Raw genomic sequence first — 13,453 nt, forward strand, 5'->3', positions numbered from 1 at the left:
TCATTATATAGTGTACTTTCTTATCCTTTATGATGGATTTAACTTTCAAGTCTATTTTGTCAGAAATTAATATTGTCACTCCTGCTCTTTCTTGATTGTTGTTTGCTTGATGTATTTTTTTTCCATCCTTTGAGTTTTAGTTTATTCGTGTCTCTTAAGTCTAAGGTGTGTCTCCTGTAGGCAGCATATAGACGGATCTTGTTTTTTAATCCATTTTGCCACTCTCTGTCTCTTTATTGGTGCATTTAGTCCTTTTACATTCAGGGTAATTATGGATAGGTATGAATTTAGTGCTATCATTTTGATGTCTTTTTTTGTGTGTTATTGACAGTTTCTTTTTCCCACTTAATTTTATGCCCTGAGTAGATTATATATTGTCCTTTCTTCATATTCGTTGTTTTCGACTTTGTTTCTGCTGGGTCTCTATTTTTATCTTGTTTTTTATTTTGATGAGTAGGATAGTTTGTCTCCTTTGTGGTTACCTTAGTATTTACCCCTATTTTTCTAAAATTAAACCTTTTATTTCTTTGTATCACCGTATCTTCCTGTCCATGTGGAAGGTATATGATTACATTTCTTAATCCCTCTTTATTTTTCTAATGTTGTCCTTTTATATAATAACATTGTTGTTACCCTGTTTTGAGCTTTTTTTTTAATTTTATAATCTTGCTTTGTTTTTTTGGATTTCCCTGTCTGGGTTGACTTCTAGTTGCTCTGCCCAGTGTTCTAGTCTTGGGTTGATACCTGATATTATTGATTTTCCAACCAAAAAACTCCCTTTAGTATTTCTTATAGTTTTGGTTTGGTTTTTACGAATTCCCTAAACTTGTGTTTATCTGGAAATGTCTTAATTTCACCTTCATATTTAAGAGACAGTTTCGCTGGATATATGATTCCTGGCAGGCAATTTTTTTCCTTCAGTTTTTTAAAATGTGTCAGCCCATTGCCTTCTTGCCTGCATGGCTTCTGCCAAGCAGTCCGAGCATATTCTTATTGGCTCTCCTTTGTAGGTGACTTTTTGTTTATCCCTTGCACTTTATAATTCTCTCTTTATCTTGGTTTTGGTAAGTTTGATTATGTGTCTTGGTGACCTTCTTTTAAGACCTACCTTATGTGGAGTTTGATGAGCATCCTGGATAGATGTCTTCTCATCTTTCACAATATCGGGGAAGTTTTCTGCCAACAAATCTTCAACAACTTTCTGTGTATTTTCTGTTATCTCTCCCTGTTCTGGTACTCCAATCACTTGTAGGTTGTTTCTCTTGATAGTCTCACATGATTGTTAAGGTTTTTTCATTTTTTTTAATTCTTTTATCTGATTTTTCGTCAAGTATATTAGTGCCAAATGATTTATCTCTGAGTTCAGAAATTCTAGCTTCTACTTGCTCAATTCTGCTCCTTTGACTTTCTATTGAGTTGTCTACTTCTGTAATTTTATTGTTAATCTTCTGAATTTCTGATTGCTGTCTGTCTATGGATTTTTCCAGCTTATTAAACTTTTCATTATGTTCCTGAATAATCTTTCTAATTTCTTCAATTGCTTTATCTGCATGTTCCTTGGCTTGTTCTGCATATTGCCTCATTTCCTTCCTGATGTCTTAAAGAGTTCTGTATATTCGACTTTTGTATTCTGGCTCTGGTAATTCCAGGAATGCACTTTCATCTAGAAGAACCCTGGATTCTTTGTTTTGAGAGCCTGTTGAGGTGACCATGGTCTGTTTCTTTATGTGACTTGATATTGACTGTTGTCTCCAAGCCATCTATAAGTTATTGTATTAGTGTATGCTTGCGTACTGTGTCATAGCTTCTTACTTTGTTTTGTTTTGGTGTAACCCTATGGGTTGCTTGAGTGAGCGAGCTTGATTATTTTCACCTTTGAAGCTCTGATGTCCTGTCCCCAGATGGCTGGAGCTGTTATCCGGTGTATCAGTCTAGGAGTCCATTCAGTTTTCTTGCATGAATTCAGCTCAGGTTTCCAGCTAGCTGATCATCAAGTGTGTGGTGCAGGCTCTGTTCTATAGTCTTAGAGGGGCAGGAGTGATTGGCATATATACTGGTATCTGATTGCAGCAGGGGGCCATGCTCTGAACAAGGCAGGGGTCTGAGAACCGACCCCCAAGTGTCTGTGAGGAAAGCGCGTCCCTGTTCCCGAGCGTGCTGGTTGGTGGGTTCTGCAGACGGACCATGGGCTCCCAAAGCTTTTGGTTGTAAGGACTGGGAGGTACCAGTTATCTTTGGACCCCTGTCGTGGGTGGCTGGGTGACCTGAGTGGAGCTACCAGTCCTTAGGTCCCTCATGTGGGTAGGCGACGACCTTGTTTAATAGACAAAGCAATGTCAAACATCAAATACCCACCTCTCCACCAAAAAGCTGAAATGGTTGGAGTCTGCCAACAAGGGGCTATTCTCCCGAAATAGGCCCACACAGGTCCATACAGAAGGGAAAGGTGCTCAAAGTCTACGGACGGTTTATGCCTGGACAGGAGCTGCTTCTGTCCTGAGTTCCCCTGGTTAGTGGAGCTAGCAAATATCTTTTTCCCCAAATGCAGATTTTTCCCTTCCCCAAGGCTGGGAGGATGGCTCTAGGTGCTCAACAGTGCCTATCTCAGGCCCCGGGAATTCAGCCACTGAAGCTGGTTTGTGGGTGGGGGGTGCGTTAAAATATATGCAAGTACTTAGCTTTTGCCGTGAGTGCTGTTCTCCTCAGGTTCCGGAGGTGTGAGTAGGCTGTGTGGCTGGCTGCTTCTCCCTAAGGAAACTTCAGCCGAATGCTAGTACCAGCCCGCTGCCGCCGCTGCTCCGGAAATGGTGCCTGGGGGCTCCTCGCGATTCAGGTCTGGTAACTGCTCTTGGCTTCTAAATGGTCTCTTCCTCCCCCTGCCCCACAGTTCGTTTTCTAAGCTTTCCTTTGAAGCTCAGGGCTCCCAGCTTGTCACAAATATACTCATTTCAGTTGTTTTTTCTGGTCTTTGTTGTAAAGAGGGCTTGCCGGAGTGTCTTTCTATTCCGCCATCTTGCTCTTCCCTCTTCTTTTGATGCTTCCTGCATCATTTAATATTTTCCTCATAGAATCCTTCAATATTGCAACTCTAGATTGAATTTTGTTCTCAGTTTTTTCAACTTGAGAAATGCCAAGTGTGTTTTTCCCTTTTGGTTTTCTATCTTCAGGTCTTTGCGCATGACATTATAGTACTGTCTTAGGCTGGGTTCTCTAGAGAAGCAAAACCAGTAAAGCATATAAATACATGTATATATAGATTTATATCAATGGAAAGGCTCACGCAGTTGTAAAGGCTGTAACGTCTCAAGTCCATGGGCCAGGATAGGGGCTTCTCCTGTTTTACGTAGCCACAGTGGCTGGCAAACCCAAGATTGGCAGGCTGGAGAACAGGGCTGTTACAGGCTGTGAAGATCTGTGAATTCCAATTCAGCAGGCAAGATGGCAGGTAAGCTGCTAGCTTAAGTCCCAAGAATCAGAGGTCAGGTGAACAGGAGCCCACTGCAGGCTGCAGAATGAGCAAAAGCCCCATAACCCTGCCTGAAAGTCCACCCACACTCAATGCAGGCCACATGCCCGAGGAAACTCCCCTTCAACTGTCTACTTACAGCAGATCCCATCATGGGGGTGATCATTTACCAAATCTCAACAGAGAAGCTGCCAAAACACTGAAAATCTTGGCCTGGCCAATTTGACACACAATCTTAACCATCACAAATAGTTCGTCTTCTTGAGCAGTCCTTTGAAATCTTCTGTTCAGCTCTTTTACTTAATCATTTCTTCCTTTCAATTTAGCTACTCTACATTCAAGAGCAAGTTTCAGAATCTTTTCTGACATTCAATTTGGTCTTTTCTTTCTTTCCTGTCTTTTTAATGACCTCTTGCTTTCTTCATGTACGATGTCCTTGATGTCATTCCACACTCATCTGGTATTGGGTCATCAGTGTTCAATGCATGAAATCTATTCCTGAGACAGTCTCTAAATTCGGGTGGGATATGCTCAACATTGTGTACTTTGGCTCTCGTGGATTTGTTTTAATTTTCTTTGACTTCAACTGAACTTGCATATGAGCAATTGATGGTCTGTTATACAGTCAGCCCCTGGCCTTGTTCTGACTGATAATATTGAGCTTTTCCATTGTCTCTTTCCACAGATGTAGTTGATTTGATTCTTGTGTATTCCATCTGACAAGGTCCAAGAGTCACTGTTTATGTTGTTGAAAAAAGGTTATTTGCAAAGAAGAAGTTGTTGGTCTTGCAAAATTCTATCATGCAATCACTGGTGTCATTTCTATCACCAAGGCCGTATTTTCCAACTACCAATCCTTTTTCTTTGTTTCCAACTTTCAAATTCCTATCACCAGTAATTATCAACGCATCATGATTACGTTTGATCAATTTCAGACTGCAGAAGTTGGTAAAAGTCTTCAATTTCTTCATGTTTGGCCTTAGTGGTTGGTGGATAAATTTGAATAATAGCCGTACTAACTGGTCTTCCATATGGATATTATCCTATCACTGACAGCATTTTACTTCAGGATAGATCTTGAAATGTTCTTTTTGATGATGAATGCAATGCCATTCCTCTTCAAGTTGTCATTCCCAGCATAGTAGACCATATGATTGTCTGATCCAAAATGGCCAATATCAGTCCATTGCAGCTCACTAATGCCTAGGATACTGATCTTTATGCATTCCATTTCATTTTTGACAGCTTCCAACTTTCCTAGATTTATATTTTGTACATTCCATATTCTGATTATTACTGAATGTTTGCAGCTATTTCTTCTCATTTTGAGTTATGCCATATCAGTAAATGAAGGTCCCAAAAGCTTGACTCCATCCATGTCATTAAGCTCATCTCTACTTTGAGGAGGCAGCTCTTCCTGTCTTCTCTTGAGCGCCAAACGGACTCATCTTCCGACATTATCTCAGTGTTCAGCTGCTATTCATAAGGTTTCATTCACCAATCTTTTCAGAAGTAGACTGCCAGGTCCTTCTTCCTAGCCTGTCTTAGTCTGAAGCTCAGCAGAAACCTCTTCACCAAGGGTGACCTTGTTGGTATTTGAAATACTGGTGCCAAAGCTCCCAGTATCACAGCAACATGCAAGCTACCACAGTATGACAAACTGACAGACACGTGTTCATATCCGTATACCCTAAATGCTTAGTGTCATCGCCTGTACATAATTGGTAATCAATATTTATCAAGTAGATAACTGCTTCTCTTAATGTATTGCAGGTAACCTAGAAGACACCTACTCCATTCAACAAGTGGCACCTGAGACATTTATCCTGGGCTGTAGAACTGAAAGGAAATATATGAATGGATTTTGAACTGCAGTTTTTAAACATTTTGAGACTACTGGGAAAATAAAATTTTCTCCGACACCATACATATGGGTAAAAGTTGCTTCTGATTCAGCTGAGAAAAATGCAGACCATAAAAAAGCAGCAGGCACTGCTCGAAACTAGTAGCAATGTAGACGAGATGATAGTACTTAATTCTGCTTGAACTGAAGTATCTGAAGACTTGACGACATGGGAAGACCCACTACTAAATGAAGGAAGTCTGAGGAAAAACAAATCTTCAGCACGCTGGAGAAAGTGAGAGTTCATTCTTGATGAAAACATAGATGCTGTGTCCTGGGAAAAAAGGAGGAAAATAACAAAGCTGCCAAAATATCTCGTGAGGAATGTTGACTGAATGACCTGGTTTTAGAGAACTAACTGTACTGAGAAAAGAAAATTCCGCTTTAAAAGCTGAACTGTTTTTGCTAAAATTAAAGTTTGGTTTAATTAGCTCCATAGCATATGCTCAGAGATTCAGAAACTCAGTAATTCTACAGCTGTGTTCTTTCAAGAGTATCCATCTTCCAAATCTAACATTAGTTCGTTTGTGGATGAATACGAATGCTCGGTGGTGGCAAGCAGCTGTATTTCTGTCATTAAGCACTCTCCACAGAACTCTCTGTCCGACATTTCAGAGGTGTCCTCCGTAGAACTCACTCAGGAGAGTCCTGTTCAGAATAGCTGCAGAAGTCCTGAAGACAAATTCCAGATCATGAAACCAGAGCCAGTGGAGCTGGAGAACTATTCAAGAGAGCCAAGAGATGACAGAGGCTCCGATCCGACATCCATCTATCAAAACTACACAGGAAATTCTTTTCCTGGCTACTCACACTCTCCACCTCCATTACAAGTCAATTGCTCCTCCAGTAACTCTCCAAGAACATTGGAGACCGATGATGCAATGGTAAGAAAGTTACCTGATGGACAAGATGAATAGTAGGTTCCCAAGGGCCCAGTCCACTCTCCAGTTGAACTTGAATCTGGGCATGCAACAATGGCTGAAATTCCAGAAGTGAATTCCTCTGCATTGCCACCCAAGCTTCTGATCAAAGCCAAAGCCATGCAGATAAAAGCAGAAGCATTACTCAGAGGAGGGTGAGAATGGTTACACAACTTGAAGAATGTACTTAGTGTCACTAAATTGTACATGTAGAAGCTGTTGAATTGGTGTATGTTTTGCTGTGTATATTCTGAACAACAAAATAAATAAAATTTAGAAAAAAATAGTATCACGGAAAACAATTATTAAAAAAAAAGAAGAGTTAAACTAATAGCCAATTTCAGTCTTCTGATGCTAAACGACAATGGATAAGTAGCCATAAATGTTGATTAAAATGTCACACCTGTCTTAAGTGTAATTTAAGAATGAGAGTAAGTAGAAACATTATCTGACAAAAAAAAAAGTAGAAGCATCAGATAGTGAATTTGATGCCATGCAAAAACTGTTCTCCCCTATTAACATGATACTGAAAAGATGTTTTGAACTTGAAAAGCATAAAGCCCCAAATATGGCCCATTCTGGTCTCACTCTTTCTCTGTGCAGCTCACTAACTTCTAAGATTGGATTCTCAAATCAGAACACTGGCATCAAAAACAACTTAGTGGCAAGACCCAGAATAGTTTCAAATCTGAAGTGGTTGGAATTAAAGACAGTGTCTACAAAGCTTCTGGCCTAGAGGTTTTGTATTTGAAGCAGGGGTACCAAATGTACCTGCAGAGGTTGCCTCACTTAAGAGACAACCAAGCAACAGGTCTCTGCTTCAGGCTCTGGGTAAACTACTACTGAATGATGTCTGTTTAGGAAGATGTCATTTGCAATTGATGAGTATATTTTGTATTAAGCTGAATTTCCACTGGACCTGTGATGTCATTTCACCACAACGTTCATATGTTGTCTGTTTGACGTCTTTTTGTGCCAAGTCACTATGAAGATTAGATTGTGTTATCAGTATCACTAGGGCTCATGATATAAAGTCCATACAAAGGCTGTATATATTGAACAGTATTTTTGTTGTTCTGTAAATGTTACCAGTTTGAATAAAGGATCAGTGGCAACACAGAACTTCTGTGCAACTGCCCTTGATCTTATAGAAAAAGCAATTTAAGCTACCAAAATAGATATTAAGGAATTCTACATTTTACTTATTTGGGGGAGTTATCTCTGCTAAACACAGGAAAACTGAAGTGTAAATTCAACAAATAATTTGTTATTCCTCTAGTTTGGGCAGGTTATAGTAACTTTTTTTTTTCCCCCCAAAACCTTCCAAAGAAAGAAACAATATAACAATGAATTTTCTTGTATTTGAGACTAATTTATTAAATTTCTCTCTATTGTATCGTTTTATTTTCAAGTCGATTTTCTCCATACATTTTTTTTTTAAGTAGAGAAATCCAAGTTGACTGACGAACATCCTTTAGTAATCTTTTAATCCTGACACGTCGATGTGGATACTACTTTTCTGCCAAGGGAAACTACCATCTGAAGGAGTAAGAAGCACTGCAAGGAAAGCAAAAAGCAGGAAAACGGGTTTGTGTGCCTGGAAGCCTCCGGGCTTGACGGTCTCCGTCCAAAATGACATTTTCAAATAGTGCCCCAGCATGAATTGTTGCCTTGAATGCCCCGGATTTCCATTTATTAACCCTCCCTGCCTTCTGGTGGCACAGTGAAGAGCAAAGGGGACAAAGGATTTGGACGAGAGTTCCAAACAACAGGACAATGCAAATGTTAAGTCTCCTTATTACCTCCTCCTCTGTAAGTCCGGAGTCACAGCACTAAACTGCCGCGAAGCGTTGTATAAGTGCGTCTTAATCATGTAACGCTTCAAGTACAAACCACCCTTGATGTCTTCATCCAGATACAAGACAACACCTTTCTCACCTCTTTTCCTCTCCTATTGTTGCTGCCTCTTTGGCTTACTGAAAATGTAGTGTACTTTCTGTGCAATGGTTAGAGAGAGACAGAAGGAAGGAAACGCGCGGAGTCAGGTTTAACCTCTGAGTGCTGACTGCTTGTAGAAGGGCGGAGGGAAGATAGTTCCTCTGAGGTCCGACCGGCCATCCTGCCCGCTTCCAGCTCTGCAGTCCCCGCGGCTGAGCCGGTCTCCACAGGGAAGCGAGGCCCGCGGCTGAGTCGGTCTCCACGCGGGAAGGCGAGGCCCGCGGCTGAGCCGGTGTCCACGCGGGAAGGCGGGGCCCGCGGCTGAGCCGGTCTCCACGCGGGAAGGCGGGGCCCGCGGCTAATCCGGTGTCCACGCGGAAAGGCAAGGCCCCGCGGCTGAGTCGGTCTCCACAGGAAGGCGAGGCCCGCGGCTGAGCCGGTCTCCACGCGGGAAGGCGAGGCCCGCGGCTGAGCCGGTCTCCACGCGGGAAGGCGAGGCCCGCGGCTGAGCCGGTGTCCACGCGGGAAGGCGAGGCCCGCGGCTGAGCCGGTGTCCACGCGGGAAGGCGAGGCCCGCGGCTGAGTCGGTCGCCACAGGAAGGCGAGGCCGGCGGCTGAGTCGGTCGCCACAGGAAGGCGAGGTCCGCGGCTGAGTCGGTCACCACAGGAACGCGAGGCCCGCGGCTGATCCGGTGTCCACGCGGGAAGGCGGGGCCCGCGGCTGAGCCGGTGTCCACGCGGGAAGGCGGGGCCCGCGGCTGAGTCGGTCTCCACAGGAACGCGAGGCCCGCGGCTGATCCGGTGTCCACGCGGGAAGGCGGGGCCCGCAGCTGAGTCGGTCTCCACAGGGAGGCGAGGCCCGCGGCTGAGCCGGTGTCCACGCGGGAAGGCGAGGCCCGCGGCTGAGTCGGTCGCCACAGGAAGGCGAGGCCCGCGCCTGAGTCGGTCGCCACAGGAACGCGAGGCCCGCGGCTGATCCGGTGTCCACGCGGGAAGGCGGGGCCCGCGGCTGAGCCGGTGTCCACGCGGGAAGGCGAGGCCCGCGGCTGAGTCGGTCTCCACAGGAACGCGAGGCCCGCGGCTGATCCGGTGTCCACGCGGGAAGGCGGGGCCCGCGGCTGAGCCGGTCTCCACAGGGAGGCGAGGCCCGCGGCTGAGTCCATCTCCACGCGGGAAGGCGAGGCCCGCGGCTGAGCCGGTGTCCACGCGGGAAGGCGAGGCGCGCGGCTGAGCCGGTGTCCACGCGGGAAGGCGAGGCCCGCGGCTGAGCCGGTGTCTACGCGGTAAGGCGAGGCCCGCGGCTGAGCCGGTCTCCACAGGGAGGCGAGGCCCGCGGCTGAGCCGGTCTCCACGCGGGAAGGCGAGGCCCGCGGCTGAGCCGGTCGCCACAGGGAGGCGAGGCCCGCGGCTGAGCCGGTCTCCCCAGGAACGCGAGGCCCGCGGCTGAATCGGTCGCCACAGGAAGGCGAGGCCCGCGGCTGAGTCGGTCGCCACAGGAAGGCGAGGCCCGCGGCTTAGGGGGTCTCCACACCGGAAGGCGAGAGCAGCCGGGGGAGGAGACAGGCGAGAGCGGAGGAGACAGCCAGCCGGGGGAGGAGACTGGCGAGCCGGAAGGGCGCCGGCCAATCGGAGCGCACCCTGCAACCGACCAATCGCGGGCCGTCCTGCCCGGCAAATCTGCCCGGGGCTGCGGGGCGCGGGGCGGCGGGTTACACTTCGGAGCGCCCTCCTGGACGCCGCGGGGCTGCGGAGCCGCGCTGGGAAGTCGGGGCGCTCCAGACGGCCCAGCCTGCGGCCCGGCCCCGTGACTACACGGAAGCCTGCGTCGGGCTGGAGGTGTGTGCCCGGCGCGCACACGTGTCTGGAGCCCGGGCGTGGGCGTGGGCGTGGGTTGTGCGGGCACGTGTCGTGGGAGTGGCCCCGGGCGCGGCAGCTCCGCGGACGCCCGGTTGCTGTGACATTTGTCACCTGGAGCCCACCTTCCTCCCAGCACCAGGAGGGAACCTAAGAAGTTTAACGTGGCTGGGACTGAGCAGATTAAGGGAGTGGAGCAGCGGCTGGCCGGCGAGGGCGGGGACTGCAGGTGCTGCGGGCATGGGGAGCCAGCCGTTTGCATTTGAGAAAGACGGGCGTAACAAAGGTGGCCCCGAAATGTCTCCGGAGCCGGCCTGGGCAGGGAGGAGCCCTGAGTGAGTGGCGCTGGGCTGAGCTCGGACAGTCTGTTGACGAGAGGGATGCTGGCAGTTAGGAAAGCGAGGAGGAAACTCAGGATGGGGACTCTCTGCTCCCCGAACCCCAGCGGGACAAAGACATCATCGGAGGTCTGCAATGCCGACTGGATGGCCTCGCTTCCCTCTCACCTCCACAACGTCCCCCTTTCCAATCTGGCAATACCAGGTATTCTTCTCTTCCTCCTTGTTCCTACTGTTTAGTTCTGCCATCTTAGCGTTGTTAATGGGCTGGGCTGCTTTTCTCTTGTGCTAAGAAAATAATTGTCACTGACCTTAACGAAACCCCTTCTTATTTCCAAACCAAAAGCTTAATATTGAAGCAGCTCTTTTGAAGAGATTTAAATACACTGCATCATTGGCAAAGGGGACTCATGAGAATGGAAGCACCGCTGTTTTATTTTTTTACTTGATAGTCTCATTCTAAGACTGTTATCTTGTAATGTTGGGGCCAGTGCATGTGATGGGTGCATTTACTTGAACCACTTAAGGAGAGATCAAGGGTAAGTGAATAAAAAAATCATTAACAATTTTACATCTAAATCAAAGTTAAAACAAAAAAATATTTCCTTTCTAACTTGTCTGACCTCATATGTTGGAAAAAGAAACAAAAAACAGACGGGCAATAGAGAATAGTCTCAGAACCAGGACTGAGTGTGAAGGCATATTTTTGTTGCTGGGAAAGCCAGAAATAGAGAATGCAAGCTCTCATCACAGGCAGTCATTGGGTGCAATGAGGTGGTGATGTTTGAAGCTTTGTCTGTATACACACAGGCACACTGCAGCCTTGAAAGGCACTTCTGCTCCAACCACTATCTCGGCCAGACGTTTTATACCTTGATAGCACTCTTGTTCGATCTGTTAAATGTGCCCTTTTCCTTCCACTCAAATACTGGTTAAAGCATGAATTCTAGGAAAGGAAGTTTGGGCTACAGTGATCTTGCCCTAGCATGCTGGACAAAACACTCCTCAGAGCAGGGGACCCATTACTGCCAGTCATGTGTCTCACCTGGAGGCGTAACGATTGAAGATAGCCCAGAGATTACCAGGCAAACTCCCAGGCATTCCCTGTACTAGTCTGCCGTTTTGCTGGCTGAAAAGATGACCTCATGCAACCCCAGATCTTTGCTTTCTATGCATGAGGAAGAGGGGCACTGGCTTCCAATGCAGGTTTTTCCTTTCTTCTTTTTTGGAGATCTTCCAGGTGCATTGTCCCTGTGGGCCCTGGTTGCTTTTAAGCAAGGAAAGGGCTGCTGAATTTCTTTATGGTTATGACCACTTGTGTTTTATCAGCTGTTGGCTACAGCTTGCTGGGTAATGCCCGATGGCTATGCTTCAGAACAGGTCTTTTTCGTGTTTAGTTGACACCTGTGGAGTCATCACAAAAATGATGCACAGGCCACCTTTCACATTAGTCATTTGTCTTCAGGCTTTGCTATGGAATTTTTATTGTGGATTGGTATGGCAGCTAGCATGTGTTTGCAAACAGAATGTCATCTTAGGCAGGCCCTGTATGGCTCTCTCCTGGGCATGTTCAGTGTAGGTTGGGGCTTCCTCTTTTCTTTCTGTGCTTTGGACGGCTTAGACTGTAACAGCAGCTCTGCCAGGGGCTTGGCTGTGTATTCTGACTCTGTGACTCCAGAAAGTAGTTGGGCATTTTTTTCTGTGATCCATAGGGTATCTCACAGTTACTAGAGTTTCCAGGAGGAGTAAACAGCCCAGACCTACTGCTGTAACTAGAAATTCTATGATTAGGAATTTATTCATTCTGCCTTGTGAAGTCCAGTTTTGCTAATCAACAAAAAATGGCCTGGGCCTCTCAAAAGATGCTGCATTCACTATTGTGATATGCCCATTTCCCAGTGGGGGAATGGATGTGAGTGTGTGTGTATATATAAACTCACATAATAGTAATCACATACTAAGTTTGTTGAGTGTTAGCCATTCATGGACCCACCCCCGCCCCCCACTAGTTCTCTTCCCACTATTTCCAGTTTACTACTCCTCAGATAAGGACTAACAATCATGTCCTACTAAGCCTTGCTAAGAAATTCTGAAATACAGAAGGCATTCAGGAAGTGGGGACCTGCATCTCCCTCCCCTCCCCTTTTCCTTTCCCCCCTCATTATCACCTTCACCATAATAGCTATTATTTACTAAGTTTCTTAGACCGGGTTCTCTAGAGAAGCATATATACACATATATATATGTATACACACACATACAAACAGAGTGAGAGATTTATTTCAAGGAAATGGCTCACGCAGTTATAGAGGCTGGCAAGTCCCATGTCCGTGGGTCAAGCATCAGGCTGGAGGCTTCTCTTGACTCATGTAGCTCCAGGGACTGATAAACCCAAGATTGGCAGGTCAGACAGCAGGCGGCTGGCTCATGGGCTGCAGAGGCTGACAAATCCAAGGTCAGTGAGTAAGACGGTGGGCTGCTGGCTTACAGGCTATGAAGGCCAACAAGTCCCAAGATCTGCAGGCACTATGGCAGGCCACTGGCTCAAGTCCTAAGAACCAGAGGTCAGATGATGACGAGCTGGATGCAGGATCCAGAGCAAGTGAGTGAGCTTTGCCAGAAAGTTCATGTGTCTATCTATCTCTGTATATACACACACACATATATACATAGACACACCCCCTCCCAAGGAAACTCCCCTTACAACTAACTGATCACATCAGATAACACCATACAGGATGAGTACATTATTACATAACTGCCAAATTACATCATTACATAACTGCTAAACCACTGAGAATTGTGGCCCAGCCAAGTTGACACACAATCTTAACCATGACCCTAAGTGCTACCATGTAGTACCCATTCACTTACATTACCTCAAAATGTTATACTTCCATGAAGTAGGTATCAGTATCCTGATTTTGGAAATAAGGAAATTCGTACCCTGAGAGGTTAAGTAATTTCTGCACGGTCACACAAACAGTAAATGGCAGAACTAACAATGTAGCTGACTCCAAAACCCACGCACTGT

The 13,453-nt window shown here is 46.2% G+C and overlaps 1 protein-coding gene and 1 pseudogene across 1 annotated transcript in view; both read left to right on the forward strand.

Moving 5' to 3' along the window:
* LOC100668827 (nuclear factor interleukin-3-regulated protein-like) overlaps positions 1–6,846 on the forward strand; it is a 54,875-nt pseudogene extending 48,029 nt beyond the window's left edge.
* A 3,199-nt stretch (positions 6,847–10,045) lies between these two features.
* PLCXD2 (phosphatidylinositol specific phospholipase C X domain containing 2) overlaps positions 10,046–13,453 on the forward strand; it is an 86,777-nt gene continuing 83,369 nt past the window's right edge. Inside the window, exon 1 of the mRNA XM_003412999.4 lies at positions 10,046–10,624. Coding sequence (XP_003413047.1) covers positions 10,462–10,624 — 163 coding nt within the window. The 5' untranslated portion in view covers positions 10,046–10,461. The remainder of the gene's footprint in view (positions 10,625–13,453) is intronic.

This window comes from Loxodonta africana, chromosome 1 (assembly GCF_030014295.1).
Source record: "Loxodonta africana isolate mLoxAfr1 chromosome 1, mLoxAfr1.hap2, whole genome shotgun sequence".
Taxonomy (NCBI): Eukaryota; Metazoa; Chordata; class Mammalia; order Proboscidea; family Elephantidae; genus Loxodonta; species Loxodonta africana.